General features: G+C 35.8%; 1 protein-coding gene across 4 annotated transcripts in view; it reads right to left on the bottom strand.

Moving 5' to 3' along the window:
- Positions 1-25,629, bottom strand: part of ftz-f1 (ftz transcription factor 1) — a 78,642-nt gene that overhangs the window by 44,326 nt on the left and 8,687 nt on the right. The window contains exons 1-2 of one of the 4 annotated variants that reach the window (XM_066295216.1): positions 19,585-19,635; positions 1,871-1,906 (exon numbers count right to left, since the gene is read on the bottom strand). The exons of 1 other annotated variant lie outside the window; for it this stretch is intronic. Coding sequence is in view for 1 of the 3 variants with exons in the window: in XM_066295213.1 (XP_066151310.1) it covers positions 1,871-1,906 (36 nt within the window). In the remaining 2 variants the exon portion in view is untranslated. Of the gene's footprint in view, positions 1-1,870; positions 1,907-8,663; positions 8,801-19,584; positions 19,636-25,629 lie in introns of those variants that run through there. 2 more of the 4 variants (XM_066295215.1, XM_066295213.1) reach the window with 2 other exon arrangements.

Raw genomic sequence — 25,629 nt, 5'->3', positions numbered from 1 at the left:
ATAAGCTTCAAGACCTAGACAATCATCCTAGTGGTAGCAAGTGGCAACGTGGTTTTTCGCGTTAGTTAGTCGGTCGGACTGAGGGGGGACCAAAGGGGGGATTAATGGGAATGGTGTCAGCCGGCCGCAATTACGCAACATGAGCACGCACGTTGTTCTTCGGCAACCAGTTTTATGACATCACTGATGGTCTGCGATGTTGTCAAGCAAAGGCAGTTTTCTACCATTTCGTTTAATCAGTCGCCAATCTCAGGAAGATTTCATCGTATTTTGGCAACATTGCGACAACTTGGTGAGCGGGGAGGTTAAAGGGTGTAGAGCAATATTGACATGGTTCGTGAATTTTCTGGCAAAGTAATACTCAAAGAGATTTTTGACCAGAAGGAAGTCCTCTAAAGTATAGTAGTAAGGCGGATACCACAATTATAGTTAATTTACAGTTTTTTTCCAATTAATTATATTTTTTTAATATCGGGAAATAGAACTTTAAACTTTATTTACATACGCTCCCGGAAGACATCGGAAAAAGGGCATCATAGAAGTACCAGTCTCTTTCTCCGGAAGATATAATTTCGAATAATCCAATAAGGAATTCAATGCAAAGAAATTCACTTAATTTTTGAAATAAACTGCACACTAAATTATCTAAGAGATCGAGTCACTGTCTATGAAAATGGTTTAAATGTTCTGAAGCTTACATTACATATGGAATTGCAACTGGAATTTTTCTATTTCTTAATATCCTCTCAACAAATTCCTTCTTTTCACCCTCGACTCTTTGTCACTTTCTGTAAAAACCAAAATTTGACTCGATCAGAATTAAATGGAATTTTTAGCGACTCTTCAAATTTCATTTTAAATTTACATCTTTGGCCACCAGAGATATTCATTGGTGGAGATAAAAATCAGGAAAAACGTGTTATAAAAACAATATGAAACTCTTTGTCTAGCAACTGGTCAAAATTTGATCCAATGAAAGTAGAAACGATTTTATCTATCCTACCAATCTCTTTACATTCGCTGCTTCGGGAAAAAATTACGAATTTACACCTTCGGCATCCTACATATTCATTTGCGCCTGCGCAAACAAAACAAATACATGATATATAAATACCGGGCGTTCATTAAATATGTAGGCCAACCGTAAGGAATATCTTGCATTGAATTTTAAGGCAATACGTTCATATCGACAAACGGCGGAAAAGTCTTCAACGTTGAGATGCAGGATGTAACATTTTCAAGAATATTCTTGTTTTTTTCTTTAATGGCTTCTTCAGTTTTTGAAACGTAACGCTGAAATCTGAGATGCAAATTATGTACAAAAGGATGTGAGAATCTACAAAATGACATTTTTTCTGGGATTACGTCCCATTTTGCCATTTCAGCTTTTTGTGGAGTCATATTTCTACGAGTTTTTTGTCTTAGACTGAGCTGATTCGAATGAGTTTGTTTATATAGTTTATAGTTAAGTAATGTTTAGGTAATTTCTCCTCCACAGACATCTTGTCTAGAAACTAAAATTTGGCTCAATGAACGTTAAAACGTATTTTTCGCGATTTTAAAAATAATTATACGTGCAAAATGTCTTGTCACTTGTCAGTGCTGCAATTATTATCATTTTGTGACAAGGTAAGGACCCATAAGATAGATCTAGGAAAAAACTATTTCTAGTGAAACATCGTGTTGACGACACCAAAATATTATTGTTAATCGAAGAAAAACAGTAATTAAGTTACGCATGTTCATGGACCATATACTTTGAACTTTAAATAATAACTTTACTTTTGAAGTGAATAGCCGCTTTAATCAATTGAATTCATCTCTCTTCCAATTCTTCACAGTGAAACTACGCGTTTCGGCTAATACTCACCATCGTGACTGTACGATTTCTTATAACTGGATGTACCTGAAACAAGGGAACAACAAGTTAATTGGGTTTCACATCTTTCGCGAATTCTGCGAATCCTCAATGTTAATTACCCTCGATCGATGAGAATCGACTATTAATATCAAATACTCCATTGTATTCCGTAGTTTATCGTCGCTACATGAATTTTACAAGAAAAACCGTATTTTGCTACGCACCTGTGTTTATAGTAAATGCGCCATAGAAAAACGCATCGAAACTTAATTTTGTAATTTAGGTAAAACCTTGACACGGATAACTTCGAGCTGTATCTGATTATGATGGAATAGATTTCGTCGAGAGGAAACAACAATTATTTTAACTTTAATTAAAACACAAACAAACGCTGGTATTGCTCAATACGTTTGAAACAATGAAGATAATGAAGAGCCCTTGATAGTTCAGCGATTTCAACATAGCAGCTGGAGGACTCAAACATGGGCGGGCCAATAACTTCTACAAATAACGACCCTTTATGTAACGCTCGCTAATTTCGAGCAATATTTGACTTTGCACAACAACTCTCTTGATACTCCAGACAAGGAGCTGTAAAAAAGAAACTTCCTGGGAACAAGGCTTAAATCACCGGAGCCCGACTTTTATGATTGTTTTACGCCTTTGGAGCACGTGTGACTGGCTCTGTCTGCTGACCTGATTCGCTTGTCCGGACCCCGTAACACTTTCTCCACTTAAAACAAAGAACCGATGATTAACCAAAGTTTGGGTGCTTTTTTTGTTGGTGCTTTTTTCGGCCCTTTGTTCAACTGGCGCGCCTGTCTACTGGTACCTAATCTTGGCAGTTATCAAATACCTAAAAAGTATATCTATCAAAATAAACGAACACAACAATAGGTCCGATGGGTGGCCTAAGTAATGGCGGTCCAAGCAATTTCCGGAAATGATTGTGTCAATTACTATTTTTCTACTCCTCACATCAAAATTGCGGCCGCTTCGCCCCTGCCTTTAATACACCCATATAATAAATTTTCAAAAAAATAAAGAAACTTTATAGCACTCAGTATACGATGAGATCATTGGCGTATCACAACCTTTTAAGATCGTCCAATTTTCCGAATAAACATATGTCTCATTTTTTTGTTGGTAATATTTATTGGAAAATTGTGTGCTCGATACCCGTGGCTTACTAGGTTAAAAAATATCTTTTTCAAATTACAACGAACCCTCATGGTATTGGCAAATCTATAGCGGGTACCGATCCTCTACTATACCTTTCAGGGAACTCGGCTCCGAATAGATAGCAAAATGTACTACTTAGCTATGGCATTTCCGATATTTTTGACTCTTAAATAATGTTCCCTTGGCCGATGTAGGATCTAAATTAATCAAATGATCAAATCAAAATTTGCGTAGGTATTATCAAATACTATTTTAAAAGCGCTAAAACACCTCCATTAAAGCACAATGTCTCGTTATGCTCAGCATTTGATGGTGCAAATACCCGAATTGCTTTTTTTTCCCGAGTTTAGAAGCTCCATTAAAGTGTCAGCCGTTCTCGTTCAAAAAGGAGTCTTTTGATACCTCTGCACCTTGTCACAACAAAAGCCGGGTGCTTATCCTGTTTACGAAATTCCTTTAATTAATAGAATGGGGCGTGACGATCCCAAATATAAGGCCTGTCGCACTTATTCGCTCTGCGGTGGGCCCCTCGGTACCTGTGCGTATATACATCAATTTTAAGGCTTTCAAATGAAATCGTAAATCTGCCTCGAGGCCCCCTTTTGTCAAACAAAGACATTTTTTAAACGGAGATTTTTGGGACTTCAGTTATTTTTAAAAATGCAATGAACGGTGGGGTTGTTGAACTTATTTTTATTAGTACTTTGATAAACTGGTTAAACCAGAACTCCCTATCGTTCGGAGGTGGACAAATCATGATCCTAAATTAACGATTTCTTAAAATCAGGACCTTGTGTGCTATTGTTTTCTTTTTCGAATAAAAATAATTAAAACTAACTTTATAATAATCGTACATGAAGAGTTAAAACATAGTAGAATAACGTACTGGGACCAAGTGCTGGGTCAAAATTGGACTTAAAGCGTTCTGGAATGTCCTGTTTCACAGTGAAAGTTGCTGAAAAAATAAAATTTTCATTTAATTCGTATATTTTCTTAAGCTTTGCGTTGCATTTATGCGGAAATATGAGACCCTAAACGATTACCTAAGTAAGAAAAAACCTAATACATTCAGAACCCGAACTGAATTATCCTACCAACAATGTCTTCGTCTTAACATGATTTCAATTTCGATATCTATCAAACCTCACCAATCTAGATTCATTTCGTGTCCGCGGGCTGAATTATTGTTCTAAAAAAAGCTTCTCTTGCATGCTTAAGCAACTGAAATTCTCCATCTCACAATCCTCCCCGTGTGCCTACCCGAAGACCATAAGCATTATGTTGTCTCTCTAATAAAGAAATACGTTCCGCACCTTCGAAGTCCAAATAAATCTAAATGTGTGTGCCAACATGCCCAGCGTGTGCCAAAGCTTTATTGAAAAATTGCTTTAACGTTCATTTACACCTCGTTTGAGACGATTTATCTGTCCAACAAAGCATGTTTCGACCCATATCGCAGGTAAACTAGCAATATTGGACAACAACAGTTAGACTGTAGTCCTAATGCGAATTTATGACCATGGCGCTATTGTTCAATTCTCGAAAATTGTAAACAGTCGATTGAAAGACTCGACTCAAACCGTTTTGATCATTAAACCTGTATAAATCACGTTTTGGTGGTTAAATTAATTGTATCTGTTGAGGCACCTGTTCGACTTGGCATGTTTATAAAAAGCATCTGAATGCACCTCCCAGCAGAACTACCCTCGAAAGAAATTCCAAAGGAAAATCAAACTTTATTGCTAACATAAAAACCCTTTTCCGCACCCTATACCTAAGATAAATCAAACCTGAATGGCAATCGCAAATAAAATGATTACGCCGACACAGGAAAACATTTTTGCGTAGAAAGGCGGAAAAGGAGTCGGTAATAGAGTTCCCTGCCGGGAGACCCTTCGAAGGGGGGAAACGCCCTTGGCCTCATTTCCGCTAAATCCGAAAGTATGCAACAGTTCCCTGTTTTCGGGCAGTCCACAAACGATAATTAGCAAGTATCATTATTTCTTAATCGAATGCTGATAATGCGTCAATAACTAGGCGAAATTTTGGAGAGAAAGCGGCCTTTTTTTCATGCACAAACGTTAATTCTATTTGAAAGCACGCAGGAGTTACACAATATCGCCAAAATTGCGTTTCTCAAACAATGACATGGTCAATTGGTGTGCAATATCCATGCTGTTACAACAACAATGATAATAGATTTCTTTTACGTATTATGTATTACGATTACTTATAGGTATCTCGCAAACGCCTCATCAGAAAGATATGGTGTCCAAATTTCAATTTTAATCATTTTTATTCGTGATCAGAAATTGAGACAGTCGACGAGCATGCGCGTAGATTCATATCGTAAAATGAACATGATAAACGAGCGATGGAAACGTGGCGGGCGACGTGACAGCCATGAAGAATAAAATATGTCTTCGCTTCGACAGATATCTGTCGCTTATCAATGATAAAGGGAGCAACTTAAAGATTCACAGATTCAATTTTAATCATTTTTATTCGCTCTCCTTCAATTCTTCACGCGTTAAGCTTAGAAACTGAAAGAGGGGACATCGTACAAAAGCCCCTTATCAGTGAAATGAGTCAGTCAATACCTAGCAACTAACCTGACCTAAATATATTTACATTTCTTTCTATTTGTCACTCCGACATATTTTGTCAATCATCTCTCTGTTCCCCGTTGTCACAGTTGTTGCCGATGCATCAAACCAGCGAGATGTGACCTATTAACCGGTGAGAATAATGTCGCGATTGATTTTCAGGTTTTTATCTTATGAATTTCACGTGATAAAACAGAAACGAGCTCACTCGGTGACGAACGCCCGGGCAGTTTCGCACGGTCCACGGTTTAACAAATCTAAAGGTTTTACGAAACTTTGGTCTGACTATCAGTGATCCTAGTTACATTCGTCTGGACCCGTGTTGATTCGGCACATCGTCAAAGGACCACGATTATTGTTCGTGTTGTCGAACATACGTAAAAAAAAAAGATAATTAATCGCGACATTATCTAATGGCATTCCACAATCGAAGCCAATTGAGATGTCCGTTTACTTTTCTTTTTCGCTTTTTCAGAATCAACTAAGAAATCCCTGAATACTTTCTTTCTGTCCATTGGAAAATAAAATATTATTTTATAGTATTAAGTATTGTTTAATGCGTATATGCAGACCGTATCAGAAATGATAAAAAACCAAAAGCCCCGAATATCTAGCAAATTACCTTGAGATAAGAAATGGCTAGCCTGAGTTTTAGCGAGTGCGCTTGTCAGATACCTAAAAGTATTAAGATTAATTGGTCTAATTTCTAAAGAGTTTCTTAAAAAACTTTCCATGAGAACTGATAGCCCTTTGCCTAAGAAATTTTAATAAACGTACGCCCAAGCGTTCCAATGAAATCCAAGTTTTAATTTGACTCTTTGCTGGACTACAAACCAGAAAAACCATAGGTATGTAAGAAAGCCGTTTTATATTGGCTTAAATGATTTAAACAATCCATTCGTACGTAAACATATTAATGAAAAATGTACTACATTTTTGTGATAAAAAGACTCGCTACTCTTTTGCACTTCAATAATTGTAGAACCGCACCAAAAAAATTAAAAAATGGTAAAAACTCGGTTACGAGGCAAACTGCAACACTTAGTGTATAGTTGTATTTGGTTAAATAAATTCAAAGTGACCTCCAGGACCCTATCCAGTATCCTGCACTACCTACTAAACACCCTGTATACTATTATTTTACGTAACTTTACGGTGTAGATTGTAACGCAAGAAAAAATCAAGAGTGATATTAATCGACTACATAGTAGATGATAACGTCGAGAAACTTAAATTACCAATTTTTCGGTCTGGTAAGTCCGGTGATGCCGGCTGTAGTGGTAATCTAACAACACATCTCCAATATAATCGAAGTTTTAGAAGTGAACACAAGTGGTGTATGATTTGAGCGCCTTCAAGACTCGATCAACTTGCATGACTTTCAGGCCAACCAGATTTTGGTGTGTTTGACCGAAATTTAGAGTATCAACAATCGACTCCTCTTTGTGATCTCAAGGAGGAGCGTTGATTTATTAGGGGTACAAATAAGTTTCCGCCGTTTTCTATAAAAAAATTGGAATTAATTGTGAAAGAACGGGATATTACGTTTTATTCAAAGTATTGCCCATCAACGGCCACTACTTTTTCCCATCTTTCTGTCAGCATTCGGATACCACGGCGAAAAAACTCTTCATCTTTTGAAGCTATCCATGAATCGACCCAATTTTTGGTATCTTCATATGATGTAAAGCGCTGCTCAGACAGACCGTGTGCCATTGATCGAAACAAGTGGTAGTCGGATGGGGCAAGGTCTGGTGAATATGGCGGGTGGGGTAGGACTTCCCAATTAAGTGTTTCCAAATAGGTTTTAACCGGTGCCGCAACATGCGGACGAGCATTATCATGTAGGAGAATAATCTTGTCATGTCTAGAGTAGTAATGAGCGCGTTTTTCCTTGAGTGCTCGGCTCAATCTCATTAATTGTGTTCGGTAGAGAGTTCCAATAATAGTTTCGTTCGATTTGAGCAACTCATAATATACAACACCAAGTTGATCCCACCAAATACACAACATGAGTTTTTTTCCATGAATATTTGATTTGGCTACTGATGTTGAAACATGGCCAGGTGGACCCCATGATTTCTTCTTCTTTGGGTTATCATAATGGATCCATTTTTCATCCCCAGTGACTACACGATGCAAAAAACCCTTTGTTTTATGCCTGGCAAGCAGCATTTCACTCATGCAAAATCGGCGTTCGACGTCTCTGGGTTTCAGTTCATAAGGAACCCAATTCCCTTGTTTTTGAATCATTCCCAACATTTTTAAACGATGTGAAATTGCTTGTTGCGTCACTTCTAATGTAAGTGCAAGTTCTTTTTGTGTTTGAGACGAATCTTCCTCCAATAACACTTCCAATTCCGTATCTTCGTACGTTTTCGGCCTTCCACTGCGTCTTTTGTCTTCCACGTTAAACTCACCGTTTTTAAACTTGTGAAACCACTCACGACAACTTCTCTCACTCAAAGCAGCCTCACCATATGCTTCTACAAGCAATCGATGCGCCTCAGCTGCAGATTTCTTCAAATTAAAGAAGTAAATCAAAAGTTCCCGCAAATGACGCTTATTCGGCACAAAACTTGACATTTTTGCAAGAAAAAAAAATGTGATGCTGATACGAAACCACTAATACTTCTAGGTTATGTTGTTACTAGTTGATCAAACTTGCGATAGTAAGATTTACATCTAGCAATTTCAGCATAACCTTCTGGTGGGACCATGCTTTGTTAAACGGCGGAAACTTATTTGTACCCCTAATATATGCTGAAAACAAGCTGCGGCTGGGAAAGGGTTCCGAATAACTTAAATTTACACAACAGAAAACCTAACACTTTGATTACTTTAAATCTTCCAGGTGGGTGCCAATTTTCGGTTTCGTTGAAATTTTTGGTAATTGTCTAGTAAAATTCAGACGTAAAAATTCTAAAAGGAAAGTCAGTACAATGTAAATATTCGGTAATGCCGTATTTTATCCACGGGTCACGAGAAGACAGCTTAGCGAACACAATACGTACCTTCAAAATGAACTCTGCATTAAATATAACGTAAATTGGTAAGAAACAGATAATAAAAATGACAAAAAAAAAACACGTCGCTTGTCTGATTAAACGTCTTCAAAATTGGAATAAACTTAACTTGTAGCAAGTTTTTTATGTAACATTGAAACTCGACGTAATGCTGGAATGCTTTGAATATTTTATTCGACATTAAACATTATCTTTATCGAATGAAAACTAGATAACACTAGATTTTAATAGCAAATATTTACTTAACGCCTGAAGTGCAAATTATTTCAAAACAAAGCACGACGCTCATTCACCAAAATCGAAAAATGATGAAATAACGAGGAGTATCATTGGCAAAGAAAATCCAAATACGGTGGTCCACAGGTGATTACCTAAGCCGAGTGCACACTAAATTGCTCTTTTATGTACAACAATGCTAATATTTTGTGTTGAACAATAAAAACAGCCTTGGCACATTTTTCTTCGGAATATATTATTTTAGTTAATGCTGTCCGTGGCGACTGATTCTTGCACGCATACACCGGGTGTCGCAAGTCGCAACAATATCAAAATGACATTCTTCCGAGAATTCTCCCTTTTTTGTACCTTACCGATTGTAGGAGTCAGGTAATGCCATAAAACAAAAAATACCTGTTTCAATCCGGCTTTTAACATATGACTTTCTCTTTGATTGTCAACCGTTTAGGGCCGAATCGTGCAACAAAAGCGCCAAGTTAAACTGTTTTCTAAACAAACGCCGTAGGAACTTGTAAATTGAGATTTATGGCTGTTGTGACTTGCCTATTTTCCTTCTCTTGTCTAAAACATCTAATGACTTCCTTTATCGACGTAAATGTCAGATGATGGTATTTGATGGTTTTTAAGATGAACGCGGTAGTCCATAGAGCTATAACGGCAAAAAGGTCCGTCGAGGCTTGGCGCAAGGCTGTCAGTCTATTTTGACAATTTGAGAATTCGTGGCGCAATTTCCCAAAAACATGTGTATGCCCTTAAGCTACGCAAAATCCCCAAACACGACAGAAGGTGTTCTTTTAATGCACATTTTGATGTCGATCATTTTTCATGATACCTGTCAAAGTTGTGACCTCATGCTCGTTTACGTTTAATTGCGCGATAGGTCGTTTAATAGGTCGTGTGATATTTCGAATGGAAGGGTTTTTAACACTGAATACGCCTGTGAAATTCCAGGGAATTTAATTAAGCTTAATACCCATAGAAGCGAGTCATACTTTTCGGAATTTTTCATGTGTCTCCACATGGATAACCCAATTCAATGGAATGCTAGGCATATACAGAATTCAAATACCATTTATTGAAAATATTACCATACGACACTCATCTTATCTCATTAAAAAAATTGCGTCACAATTTTAGCACGTACCGATAAAAATAACCATTAGTTTCTGGTTTTGGACAAAACCGAACTATTTAAGGAACGATTTGGGTTTTTATAGAACGTTTTCACACCGTGTCTAAGCTCGCCCAATCTGAGGTATAATCCTTTCCTCCTGTCTAAGTTTTTATAGTTGCGATAGCTATTTTCGGGATTTTACAGATGTATCTATTTTCTTGTATTAAAATTTATATCAAAACCGTATTATTTTCGACAGGGCACGCCACTGATTGTTACTCAGTAAAAAGACTTAAATGAAAATTGGGCGTTGGGTACCCTATCGATATGAAGTCAGTGGTGCAGGTGATCATCAAATTCAGTTAAATAATTGTCTTTAATGGTCACTACTCTGCCTACCCGAATTAACCTTAATGAACAGTTAAATTGGGTAACCTATTAATGGCCAATTTGTGGTACAGCGGAGCCATTAAATTAAGACATTTTTTTATGTTCATCGATACCTAATTTTAAAAAAATGCATCATTATCAAGAAGGTATGCTACTGGTTGTTACCCAGCAAAAACATCTCAACTAAAAAATTACACTGAGTAATACATTAATAATAAATCAGTGGTGTAATTGAGGTACTAAACTAATAAAAATCTGCCTTCAATGGTCATTAGTCTGCCCGACGATTGAAACTTAATTAAAAAAAAAAAAAAAAAATTCAACAGGATCCGCCACTGAAATTTATTCAGTAAAAAAACTTGAAACTAAACGTGAATTTCAGTGGTATAGTTCGGCGATTGAACTAACTGAGGAATCTATGTTCGATTTCCAGTTATCAATGTCAATCGAAACCTAATTCTTTTTATTAGAAACAAATCGTTTTCTAGGAAATACGTCATTAAATGTTACTGAGCGAAAATAATTAAGTACATATCTACTTTTTCCTACATTTTAGGCTTTGAGCGTCAATACCTCGGAAACCCATTAAACGATTTCCTTAAAGAGTACCTCAAATGAATCGCCTCGTTGAATTTTACAAGTCTGTGGTGGGCTGTAATGTATTCTTTAATTTGTATCATATGGAACCATTATCATTACTACTTTCGCGATTTTGAAAGTCATTGCATAGCAAAACGTAGAGAGAGACGCAAGATTTTAGCATTTAACGTTCGCTAAATAGCCGAATTTACCGCATTGTGTTCACAGCAAAATCAAGTGGAATTGGCTAAAATATTAAACTTTCCCTCCATTTCATCGACATACCATATTCCTTTTAAATCATTAAGAAAATGTCATTTTGATTTTGACGTATTTGCGAATATTACGTATTGAAACGGACGCCTGTTAATTTGCCTTGATTTTATATCAAATCACGTAGTCCTGGTCCCGTAGTTCATCGTGACAAAATCACTGCTCTAGGCCCTGGCTTCGTGATGTTGTCTGCATACGCCCTTTAGGAAGTAATTCAAATTTCCTGCTATGTTAAACTAATACCTATTAAAAATATTTGCATAATTTACCTGACGAGAGATTACAAGTCCTACTACAAACCAATTAAGCTAACAAGAAAAAACGTCTCGCTGGCAGTTATTTATTAATTTGTTTGGCTGCAAAGTAAGTGTCGGTTTCACAATAAAATTCAATTTGAGGCCAAACACTTCGATTATCTACCTCGTTTCATACTTAAATTATTTAATTTGATGTTAAATAATAAATTGCCCACATAAATCCCCTCGACCCGAACGAAAGAAGATTGTCTAATTTACTGCCGTTTCTACAATTGCGTGCTTTTTTTTTTATTTCAGTAAGTAGATTTTGATCATATTGCTGAAATATATGGATAAGGTTAGACGAAAGAAAAAAAAAAATTAAGGACGCAGTTATTGATAGAAATAGTGAAGGTGAGCAGATTGCCTCCGAATATGGAAGAGCGATGCCAAGTTTTGTAGATGCTGAAAAGGAGCGAACGTGGGAAGTTATTTTATGATTAGATTTTCTTCACATATGTGTCTACTAATAAAAATTAATTCTCGGAATACAGGGAAAAATTTTAACATGTTTACATATACTATTCCCTGTACACGTGTCTACATTTTTCGAATCGAGGTCAATCAATGGAACGTTCTTTCGTTTTGAGGAAAGTCAATGTCGACGCCGGGCGTCGCTAGCGCGGCGTTGCTCCATTCGCAACCCCCGCCGTCCCCTTTCTTGACCTAGTGAACTTAAACTACTTCCGCGCGCCTATCAGACGTTTTTCAGTTTAGATTTTGACCACAAATTCTTGACACTAAATTGACGAAAAAAAAATGGCACTTAACAGCTAATCCCAACCCAACCTGTTCCCGATATCAAATCATGCATTGAAACAGTTTAATAAGCACGCGGCATGTTCGTCGATAAATAATCCGAACCAAAGGTCCTATACCATGGCATATGAGCCAATAACACATTTTCCGAAGAATTATAATGGGAACAATACATGCATAAACTATCGTTTTGCATTAATGCACTTTGGTATTTTCGTTTATTTAGGACAGCCACGGATCGATTTTGCGTAGGCGATACTATGTTGCAAGTCGTTATTTCGATACGTACTGTATGTTTAAACTTATTTGAGGAAGATCAAATACCTGAAAGGGAAAATTAAAAAAATCCTGTTATGAAATTTCACCGTTGTTTATTAAAATTTGCTAATGTAAATAATGTAGATTTCGAAAGGCGTAATATTAGCATTTATTAGCATAACATCTTGGTGCTATGTGAATATCTTTTGTAAATAGTGTAGTCAATGATTCAGACACACTATGGTTCCATTGGGAAGTTAAGTGCAGTGTTAATGTATTTACTAAGAATCACTAGTGAATTAAGGAATTATTGTTTTGTGACGACGAAATAATAGAATTTTATTCTAATATCTCAAATCACGTTTCAATATTTATTATAGCGCGCTAATTTTTCTCAATTTGTGAAACGTTTCACGAACATTTTCTAAATTTTGGAAGATTTACACCTCAATCTGAAGACTTCGCTCACGCTACTTGCAACAGCCGAATTTAAAACCAAAACGTGAACTTCTTAATAATTATACTCAATTTCAGATAGGGCGCGAACGCATAATATCCTTATTTCCACAAATATCATTTATTAATACCTCTGGCCACAGTAAAGCCGGTCCAAGTAAAAGCCTCCTGTTTCTTCCTATAGAGCCTCTTGCTGCTGTCACCGTTCATTATTATTATTAAGTTTGATGGGCTATTTGCAAGGAATTCACTCACAGTCCGTTTCCCCTCTTCGATGTCCTTAATGCCCCGGTAGATCCATACTAAAGCTTCTCAGATCCCGCCCAAGTCCGGCTCGTCTTTAGACACCGTGGTTTCTCGCATTAGCGTATACATTTTACCCGCCGAAAGTAACGCTACTAAGTATTTAGTAAATTTGTTCTTTTTCATGAACATAATTGAAATTTCCCCTCCCTCAAACTGCATTTTCAAAAAATCAAATATTTTGAATCGTGTAAATTTTTGTATAATATAAATACATATATATATATATATATATATATATATGTTCATTGTAAAACGGTTCATATTTTGAACACATACTTTAAATTAAGTGAATTTTTGTAGCTCTTTTTAAAAAATTGTTTTTATTTAAATAATGTTTTTAATTAAAATTATGTTTTATCTAATGAAAGAATACAAATTTGTTACGCAACAGAGCCAGATACGAAAAAATGTCAAGAGACATTTTTTGTAGAAAATGAATTACTCATTTAAGAAAAAAATTGAAATTTGACTTTAGACAGGACCGTATTAGTAATTTATTGAATTTTATGATAGTAAAATCCTACAACTCTGAGACTAGTTGCTCGTGGGCCGTAATATTTTTACTGAATATGGCACTATACAATGTGATGCTGTACACCAAATTTTGTTTAAATATCTCTAAAGGTTAGAGTGTTATAAAAAAATAATCGAATATTTTTTTAATTTTCAACGCCCGGTATTTTTAAGACGAAGCATTTATGAGCCTATGTTGATATGAACTTTTCTTCTTAAAATAAGTTTGTCTATCGACTGTTAAAATCCTGCTACAAAAAAGTGGACCACCCTGTATATACATATATACAGGGTGGTCATTTAGTGCGGTCTCGGAAGATTACGACTAAACTATTTAATATTTTGAATATCTTTTTTTTGCGTTATATAGAACTCGATTATGAGTACATTCTAAAATTGTTTTCGTTTTATACAGGGTGTTCTAAATAAGTGAAAAATATCAAAGTTATGTTTTTTTAAATAACACCCCATATTTTATTACCCGAAATAAGAGATAAACATATGACTAATCAAAAATCATTACACCTTCCTATACCTAAATGTACAGGTTTTCTTCGAAAAATACGATTTAAGAAAAGGTAGCAAAATTACGATTTTTGATTAGTCATATGTTTATCTCTTATTTCGAGTAATAAAATATGGGGTGTTCTATTTAAATTAAGCAAGTTATTTCCTTTCAAAAAGAATGCAATTTTCATGTTATTTTTTGGACGCACTGTATGAGATATTTCAATTTTAATAATTCTGGCATAAAATACGTCTCATATCTAAGGTTTGGTATGAATTTCGATTTACTCCAGTTTAAACTTCCTTCAAAACAAAGTTTTTAAAATTGCATGATTTTTTTAAAAAAACTTAATTATTTCGAAATCCTTTAGATTTGGGACAAGTAAACCTTAATGAAACTTACATTTATTTTTCTCAAGAAATCTAAAACGATATTAATATATGGGGTGTCCTATTTAAAAAAAACATAACTTCGATATTTTTCACTTATTTGGAACACCCTGTATAAAACGAAAACAATTTTAGAATGCACCCATAATCGAGTTCTATATAACGCAAAAAAAAGAAATTCAAAATATTAAATGGTTTAGCCGTAATCTTCCGAGACCGCACTAAATGACCACCCTGTATATGATAAAATAAAGCCTCCGAGGGCGTCCCAAGACGTTTCGAGTTTTTGAAAACTTGTCAAAACAGGTCAATATTTTCGAATTTTCTTTAGCAACAAATAAAACCGAATATATTGAATGGGAAATATTTTCAAAAATTGTGTAACCTGACAAAAAATTCACAAAAAAAATCCATTTCAGATGTTCATCTCGGATTCAATTTCCTCCTCGAGGCGCGTTTGTAATTAAATCTGCAAGTGGCACGGATTAAAAAAGTATTTAAAAAATTTATATTTAGTCGGCGCAGACAAGGACACTCTTGAAGCGTAACCGAATGTGGCGAATGACACAGTTTGCGGCAGGGAAAGAGCAGTACGGCTTGCAAAATCGCCAAACCGGGCTAAGATTCAATCAAATTCATTTGATGATTGATCGAGAAAATTGATCGTCATCTTAACCGAAACCGACGAATCTACAAAAAACTAATTTATTGCAAACATGATAAGTGCAACAACTAACTCCATCTCAGGCTGTGTCTTTAATGCTGGTTGCTGTATCATAATCTGATAATACTGACGTTTTCGGCTTATGGCTTTTCGTTCAATGTCCGGTTCCTCCATAAAGGATCTGTGGCCACAGAAATTAGACTTAAAGCGAACGCACTCGAATCTCCAGCTCACTTTGGATCGTGAACCACTAATTTCGAATTATGGATTGAGTGGGAACTTGGAAATAGTTGGGTGCTATCAATAGTATCAAATGCACTATTGAGACCTACCCCCACCATAGTCTATGGTAAAAAATTTTAATCGGCCCAGAAGCACAGAAACTATAGTTCAAAACCGTTTTCCAAATGGTTTTTCAATTCAAATTGTGAACGATTGACCTTTTAAAATCGAAGATTTGAATCGTCTCTCAAGTGTCGGCAGATTAACCGATAGCAGTAAGTCGAAAACACTATTAATGTTATTAAATGTCAGCTGTTTAAAAAAAAACTGTCAGATTTAGTATGTGCGCTATACTGAGTGTCCCATAAATGTTTCATTATACTTTAAGAGGCGATAGTACATTCAAAAACCGCATGGTTTCCCATGTAAACCATATCCATTAATGCTCATTAGGAAGATACAGGGTGTTTTACTAAGAAATAAATTTTTTATCGATATCTTCAAACCGCGTGGTTTATGTGAATGAAATTTGGCATGTTTTGACAGTGAACGTAGAAGTATTTGATTACGCAAAAAGACTATTTTTAATTTCAGCAGTGGCGTGCGGACGGGTATGGCTCCGCACATTTTCAAAGAAAAATTTGTGCGCCGCTTATTTTTATCTAAATAAAAATTATTTTTAGGAGTTTCATTTTATTTAGAAGAAACATGCTCACTTGACTTATCTCACGCATTGTTTGCAATTAAAAAAAATATAAACCATCTACATACACGATATTCTCTACATGGTTTTATTAATGTTGAATGTATTCCAATTGTTATTTATATCCCACAAAATTACAGAAATTGCTGAAATTGGAAGCCATTTTGGTCAAGACACAATTTAGCTCGCCTGTTCATTGATATCCTAACACGTTGAAATGTTCCAGGTGTGTTTTGGACGTATATGCAGGCGCCCACAACCCTTACTACTAACTGCTCTCTACTTTTTATTTTTTTTCACTGGTAAAGGATGCACCCGATGGAAAAGAGTCGAACGAGTGTTTTTCTTCTAAATGAAATGAAATTTCCAAAATAAAATTTTTATTTAAAAAAAGGCAGTAGCGCACCATTTTCTTCTTTAAAAACGTACTGAGATGTGTCCGTCCACAGGCCACTGGTGAAATTAAATATAATATTTTTGTATTAACCAGTGCGTCTACATTAACTGTCAAAATATACTAAATTTCATTTATATATCTCATGCGGTTTTGAATATACCAATAAACATATGTTTTATTAAAACTTTAACACCCTATATCTTCCTAATGAAGCATTACTGGAACATAATCTGTAATGGGGAACCGCGTTATTTTTCAATGTACTATCACCTCCTGAAAAATAATGAAGCATTTATGGGACATCCTGTGTAGTGTATTATCAGATTAGTGAGTTGTTTGAAAGACGGGACATTTGAGAGTATTTTTTCCAATACTTTTTAACGCATAACCACCATAAAAAACCTTGTCCCGATGCCCCAATTACACTTGAAATCGTCTCATGCGATCTCATTAAGGATAATGGAGTTTTTTAATCAGACCCCATAACTGTCGCGCACACACGCGCAATTTCGCATAATATTGCCGGTAATTACCGTAAATAGCAATGTTTCCCCCGATAAGAAATAATTGAGGAATTCGGTCTAGTTTAACGGGTTAGTGGGTCGCATTGACCCATTTTCCCGCTCTAATTTTAAACCAGATCCAGACACACACACACACACACACACTACATATCTTACAAGCTGTTATTCGCGCCTGCGAAATTACAGTTCCTGCAGTCCGCCTGTTGAAAGTTTTAAACATCGTTTTTACGAATCTCGAGTAATTTTGCAATAAAAATCCGAGAGGCGGGTGTCCATGGACGTCTTTCCGAAGTGGGTCTAGTGCAGTGGGTATCTGGGTCACAGCGCTCCATATTTCAAGTGCTCGAGCGAGAGAAATGAATCGAATGGGCCCATTTTAGTAAAATAATAATATATTAATGGGGGCACAGCTCAGGTTTGTTTGCGAACTAACAGATGCCTCCAAGAAAACCAAATTGTATCATATAATTCTATCTTGAGTACTGCAGTTGAAATGGTGGTAGTTATGCAACTGAATAACCATGTCGTGGATTTTTCATCATTAGACTATGGGGGCGACCCAATATGATTTTGCGAAGAGACCAATTGCATGGGTAGCACTGATATGCGGGCTACTTTCCCTATACGAAATAATCTTCTGAAAGGCGAGTGCAAATCGTCCTATAAGTTGTAGCAGTTTGTGTTAACTATAATTGCGAACTAATTTTTCTACAAACTTTGAAATAGAACATGACGCATATTAGTCTGTTCGTTGGTATTTCTATTAATTCTAGATTCATGTAGTCCTTAAGACTATAAGATTTAAATCCAATTAACTGTACAAGGAGAATTAATTCCATGGAAACGACGAAATTACGGCAGGGACAGTTCCTTGATATTCATGGAAATTAACCTCGAGATACACTGATCAACTTGACAACTTTGCTATAGTTGACCTTTAAATTTTGATTTATTTGCTTCATTAGAAAACTAACAGAAAAATGAAAAATTAAAGGCGTTTGATTTTTCAGAAAACTAATTGCTATTCTCAGATTTAATCCATCTACAATTTGAGTTTTTAAAGCTTTTTAAACAAACTGTCAGAACCGAGAAATTTTTGAGATTTTTATTACTTACGCCACGTAGTTTGATTTAGTGGCTTTGCTTGGAGGCTTTTCGTACTTCAACGATTTTCATCGCTCAGAATATTATTATGGACTCTCCAGCAAGACCACCAGGTCCATGGAACATTAAGAGTGCTTAAAATGTTAATTTTTCAGAATAATATGTTAATTATTTCAAATTTAATCTCTTCGTGATTCCAATATTAGAGACGTCTCCGAAAAAATATCGGCCCCAGCAGTTTTTCGAAATAATAAGTATTGAGATATTTCGAATTTTAAGTAATAAAAACAGAGCTTTCCATGGAGTTTTTTTTTTAATTTACTTTGATATCTAACAACATCCAAAACTTTCTTAATAAAACTGTTTGGGGTTACTTTTGTTAAGGTAGTAATGATGATGGAAATGCAAAGGAAGTTGAAGCTGGAAGTTCGGAAGATAATTTACAGTAGAATGTTAAAAGACCAGTTTAATATTAGGTGATGCAGTTTCGGATTCAGTTACAAAAGCCGTTGTAATGTTAGAACCAAATTTCTCGAAACCATCAAAATCCTTTCACCGAATCTCCAATGGCTAAAACCATAAAGTTATATAATGCAATTAAAAAATAAGAGTAGAGGTACTGAAGTGATTCCTCTAAATAGGTTCCGAGGAATTGAAATTTTCAGTTACGCAATTTTAATTTCGACCATTTTTCTTTTACTACAAATTCAGCACAACACGCTCTCTTACCCCCCAATTTCACGCATGTCTTCACGCGTTTACGCCCTTTCTAATTAAACACACCACCCAGTATCGAACACAATTCAACTCCATTAAATCCTTGCGTAATTCGCGTCTTTTCGAAAAGAAAAAACGACGGCTTTAAACAAAATTTTTCAACCCAATTTTTAACAAAATTTGCATTGAATCATGCAACATTAATTGCAATTTCACGCCCCGTAACTATCAATCAAAGCTGACTAATATGACAGAAATATGTTGCCGGTGTGTTCGGATTTTTTGCGTTGGGTCACACACGCTGGTAAACAAAGACCCACCTCATGCATTTGGTCTTTTTAATTATTAATGAACTTACGGTTCTGTTTTACGGTAGTGAAAGAATTTTTGTCTTTCTCGCAAAGTACGATAAAAGCGCGAATTCCGATTTAACGAGGAAAAATTTCAAGCTATTGGAAATTGGGTCAGGGTGCTGAATAGATTACCATAAAATCACTTACCACTTGGAATTCGGAGCTCGCATAATTGATTTCTCTGTCAATCGCTCTTACCTGAAACAAATTACCAATATTATCAATAGAAAACGGCCTTGATAGAAATCCCCGAAATTAAGTGGGCGCATATTACTATGTATATTGTATAATAATTAAGGTAGGTTCGGCATATGTTTACGCTAATCACACTTTTATGGTATATCCAACGAGTACATCCATCGAAAGTAAAAGTGGTCAGTGTGTCACGGTCGGAACCATTTAAGATATCTGGGTTAAATATTTCTTTACAATAATTGCATACCGCATACATTTAATGAACCAAATGAGGAATAATTTCTTCTCTGCAGCCCTTCAAGACTTCGAGTCTCATATTGCGAAACATACTAATTAACTAAGTGGCTTTAACGCGCAAATATTGGTAGAAAAACAATTGTAAGGCCATGTTAACAAGGGAAAATGCTAATTTAGCATATAGGCCACATTAACAAATTCCGTTCAGATCCAAAGTGACTTTACACCAAATAATGTTCAGACACGATATTTTCGATAAAAGAAATGATGATTGATGATGAAATATCGGCTCGACGCCACTGCCGCCCGTCAGCGAATTTACAAGAAGAGATCCACGATTAAGTGGATTCAAGTGATATCACGCTAACCGTTTAAGTTGTGCAATCGTAAAATGAAAATAAAAGTGGTGCCAATGTCATTGGGTAAGTGGGTCAGTAGGACATGGCAAGTGACGCCCGCCACCTCGCGCCGCAATTGTAAAAACATACATCAACCGTCGACCACTGTCGTCATGCCAGACGATAAATTTCGATTTTTACTCTTAGTTCACAATAAATCGAACGGAAAAATCGAAATCTATAGGGACTTTTGTATTAGGTACAATGCAACAATACCATTGTCGGAAATGCATTGGGTCTTTATGATCGCGCAGTTTGATTCTCTTCCGCAGATGTTTTATCAAATTATATCCTGAGACCCAACAGGACATCTCATTCGCCCGATGACATTTTCGTTCTGATTTTTTTACGATTCTTTCATTTTTTCTTCCGTCATTCTTCCTTAAAACCGCCATCGCCTATCAGGACAGATTTATCACGGAAGTTCTGAGCAAAGGAAACAACGAATTCATTTATTCAGAAATCACGATACCCAATCGCATACATGGTCTGTTTGATTAAAACCATCAAATCCGTTTTCCATTCGTTATCACTTCATCCCACACACTCGCACCTGAACCACCGATTGGCATGCGACCTTCCACGTTTTCTTCGACATGTCGTTAATTCCTTAGTCTCCACATTAATATTCACTGGTCACATCCATGAAATGTAAATCGACATGAATCGGAAAACACGCAACCACTTGATCCAGCTATTCCCGAGTTCTAATGCTCTTCCGCTCATATTCTACGAGAAACGCGGTGACCGGGTTAGTTCGGGTTCGTCTTCAAGTATTCATGCCTAGCTCGTCCGAATAGTCTCGGTTGATGTTCTCATTTGTATTGTTGCGTGCAGTCTCGCCCTTGCTTGCCATGCATTTAATATTCTTCTACTCGGAACATACAGATTAACCAGACGATGGTCTCTGCGGGTTGTACACCTTTTACGACCGAAATTGCCCACGCGTTCTAACACCGGGACACCATAAATTTGAGCTCTAAGTACTCTTTGAAGTGTCAATCTTGATGTTCCTGTTAGGTCAACGCAGTCTAATTGAAATAAGCATCCTTTCGCATGAAATCTTTAAACGAAAAGAAACATTTTATCGCATAATGTTATTGAATTAATTTTTATTAACCAACATTTTCAAAGAAAAAAACGTGAATACATGGGACTTTAACTTCGCTGTCTCCCTTGGATTTTTACTATTGATGGGTTTCCTTCGTTTGGGTCTTGGGTTGTTGTCTTGCTCGATTATCCTAACTGTAAGCGAACGACCTTTCAGCTAATCGCTGAATTCATAAACTCTCTTAGTTCTGTTTTCATATCAGACATATTCGAATTTTGAATATTTATATTTTGACGATAGCAATGCCGATTGACGATTATGGACCTGCGTTTTACACATTTAGCGTTCGGGCAATGAATGTCCAAAACTCTGACTCATTCTAACTGTTTAGTGTGCCGAATTTGTTGATAGTTTGATGACGATCAGAACGATTTGAGGATTGCTTGCAAACTGTGCATGGGAGACCTGCTTTATGAATATTTTTAGAGTGGCTGATATCTCGAGCTACTGTAGTTGGTCTCGTGCCCGATTTTCTGCAGCCGTACTTTATTTTCCATCTACCAGTAGTTTATATTGCACGTGTCTGTGTTTTATTGTTTACGTGCTCGTAGTTGCTCAAATTTTTAAACCAACGCGGACGTTCACGCAACGATTTCGATTTTTAAAACTGTTATGGTTCACGCATGCGTGTTTTACGCAGTTTCGAAGAATCCTCAAACTGTCGCGGATTGCTAGCTGAAACACGCCTAATATTTATTTACCATTATTACTTGTATCCATTGTTATTTCATGTTACGTATCCATAATTATTTTGTAATTGCCTTTTGCGTGAGTACCAATCAAATAAATTTTAAAGAGAGCTGTTATTAATGGGAACATTAAATTTCAATTCTGACATAGATTTCAATTTCTAGCATGCAAGTGTAGAGTAATTAGCATAAATTAGCTCCGAAAGAAAAACATTTTTTTATTTTGGTTTGTAGCAACGCAATCTACGAAAAATATTACAACTGAGTCGTATATCGATAAGCGATTTATGAAGTATCATTGACTGCGTCCCTGATTTTACAAGGTAGGAACTTGTAGTGACATTTATCTTAACAAAATCGGCATTAATATTTCTGCGATACAAGTTATAAGAAAATGCGAATATTTTTTCCGTCAAATTAAAAAAAAATCCACCAAAAAGTTCCAAGATATCGACCGTAGCTGCTTCAACCTCATTAAAACTAATCTGACAAATACTGGGCTACTGCCTTTCTGAAATACAGGCCTTCACAAATAACGAAAAATGTTGCTGTATCGATCTTTCCTGTGAAAAGTTTATCGGTGGACTGTTTTTGGAAAAATTTCTAAGATAAAAAAAATAAATTTATAATTGTAAATAATGCAGGCATCCGGACCGGTGAAATGAAACAAATGATTAAATGACATGTTTGTTGCCTCCTGCCTGACTGGCACCGCCAACACCAAAAAATTTCATTTCTGGCATGCATTCAAATGATTGCAATTTGCAATAATGGTGGATAATGATAATTTTGTAAAAATAAAAAAAAATCGATCATCACTGATATCTCCGGAATGCAAACGAAAATTCGAATTGAACTGTCAAAAAATGTCCGACTACTATCCCCGAAAACAATATACAAAATGGTCGTATGTATTGTACACTCGCAAAATTTCAGTTTACAATTGAGAAATTTTAACACAGCCCTCGTTCAATTGAAGATAAAAAATACTTACAAGAAGAATGCATTTGCTGATTTATGCATAACATTTTTATACGATTCCTACTAAAAACACTAAAATTGATATAAACAATGCACATGCTGGGCATGAATATAAAACAAAAGTCTCACCGCAATGTCAAGGCTGAAATGATTGGTCAACACCATTACGCTGCCAACTTCAAAATCAAAAATTACATTCAAATTTTTCGCGGGCATTCCATTGCATAAAATTTGAACATTTCTTTGATTTTGCAGTAATAATTGTGCAAAAATCTAATTTCTAAAGTTCATTTTCAGACCTGATATTGTGCATTAGCTGCTCTGCACCTTGCTAACTGTCTAGAAAACCTTAGGTTGGCCAAGTGTGGAAACAGCAATTTTAAAACTTTACTCACTCTATATTACATACTTAAAGACCTACTCACGGATCAGCACCAAATGCAAAAATCACCATCTTAGATTCATTACCAGTAGGTTAGTAGGTCAACGAGAGCGAATCTGATTCGAAGTGGATGCGAATGGTGCCAAGGCCGTCGCCTAGTAAAACAACTCGCTTATGTTATCATCATCATTGTATTTTAATGATATTTATTAATGGGTATCAGTATTTTTTGTATAAATGTGCGATACGCAATCGGTTGGAAATGTATAATGTATGCCGCGATGCTAGGCGGAAGGGGGGGCTGGAAGTTTGGCCGAAATGGTGATGTTAAGAAAAAACATGTTTTTATTGTAAACTACAGATGTATTTTTTATTGTTTTTAGCACATTTACTTACATTAAGCAGTAAGGAAATTAAGAAAATAATTTCTTTCGAAAACGTTAATTCCCTGTAGCTTAAGCACAAGAACGACTAGAAACTGTGTTGGTAAGAGAAATCCACTTTAAATCGTTTTTTTAACCATGTCTAAATTCCTGATCAGAAAACCCGGACGCAATGTATGATCATCTCGACAATGATTAAACCACCACTGTAACGTTACCTTCAGGGAAAATAGTTCATCTGATGGTCTGTGTCTCAGAATATGTAGTACGTATATTTTTCGAAAGCGAAGTGTTTTTTTAATATTGAATTTTACACTGCGTTTAACACTCCAGTTGCAAATCTGTGTGCAACAATAAAACCAGGTTAGTATCATCATTTGTTTAATTTATTATACATATATTATTATCAAGAGAAAAGCGGAAAACACATTTTACACATTTTTGTTGTTTTTGGGTGATGTGACGAAAAATTCAAGAATTAAAAAAATATATTATAAAAATTAAAACTAAATAAAACACATACCTGTCGCTAAAAATTAATTAACGCAAAACAAAATTCTTATAACAAAAAAATTGTCGTATAAAATAAAAGTTTACCAGAGGTTCAACTAACCCGAATTTCATACACGTAATACACAAATTTTGAACTAATAACGATGAAAAATGGAAATGAGTTCGCGCATGCGCGTCAATCCCAATGATATCCGTTCCCTGCGAGTACTGACTCGCAAAAGTGGTCGAAATACGCTCAAATTACAGAACAGTGGTTGAAAATAATAGGAAGACTGTTAGGTACCGTCGGGCACTAAACGGTCAAAAGAGTTCAAAACGAAGTATTTTACACAGGGTTTAAACTCTATTTAAAACATAGTTTAAACCCTTAGACCATATTTACAACAATGTTAAAGTAACAGTTTAAAACATAACAACCCTGGTGATAGGTAAAAAAAAAAAGTTAAACACGGCAATTAAATGCGAATAGTAATGATAAGCACCACGGCAAATAATTCAAAGAATGACAAAGCTATAGGTTTTTTTTTTATAATGGAGATGTTCAAGGTTTGAGCGCCGCGCGTTACCCTGGCCTAGTTACTTACAAATTACGAATTACAATTAAAAACTAATTAAGCACCGTTATTGGAGGTAAAAATAGGTGATATTTTTAAAAGGAGAAATGCTCTATTCTTGGAGAAATTAGCCGAAAACAAACTACCCTATGTTAATATAGTTTCCCAGCAGTAATAACAAACGGAATAATGGAATTTCAAAAACGGATTCATCATTACATCGGGCATGTAAATGTGTTTGGTTGACACACTAACCCAGTGGCAATGATACCGCCTTTTGCCCTGACATTTATGTCAAGGTTTGGGAGGAAAATGTAGCGAATTTTTGGATTTATGTCGCAGATAAATCTATATTCTTTTGTCGGATTTAGGGATAACATATCAAAGTCCCGGGAACTTTATCGATATAATGATATCCAAGGAAACCTTATAATAAAGGTAAAATATTAGCCAGTTCCGCGATTTCTATGGAAATTATCTTCCAATTAAAGGTGTCAATACATGGATCTAGTAGCCCTTAGAGCGAACCTACTCAAATGCTGCTGAGCTTATTAGGCGTAGTGAAAAGAGTAACTATGTTTCCAGCAAACTTGCCAGCACGAAAATAGTTTGATCCTTTAGAGTTCAATTTACATTTTTGAGACGTGAAGCACTCCTTGGGATAGTGTTGGTCGACAATAAAGGATCCATTTATAAATCCTCCATTTTTTAGCAAAGTCTTTATTCACAATTCCTTGACTTGTTTTACA

The sequence above is a fragment of the Euwallacea fornicatus genome, chromosome 22 (genome assembly GCF_040115645.1).
Source record: "Euwallacea fornicatus isolate EFF26 chromosome 22, ASM4011564v1, whole genome shotgun sequence".
Classification (NCBI taxonomy): domain Eukaryota; kingdom Metazoa; phylum Arthropoda; class Insecta; order Coleoptera; family Curculionidae; genus Euwallacea; species Euwallacea fornicatus.
The sequence above is the reverse complement of the archived record's forward strand: the minus strand, read 5'-3'. Positions and strand labels throughout refer to the sequence as shown.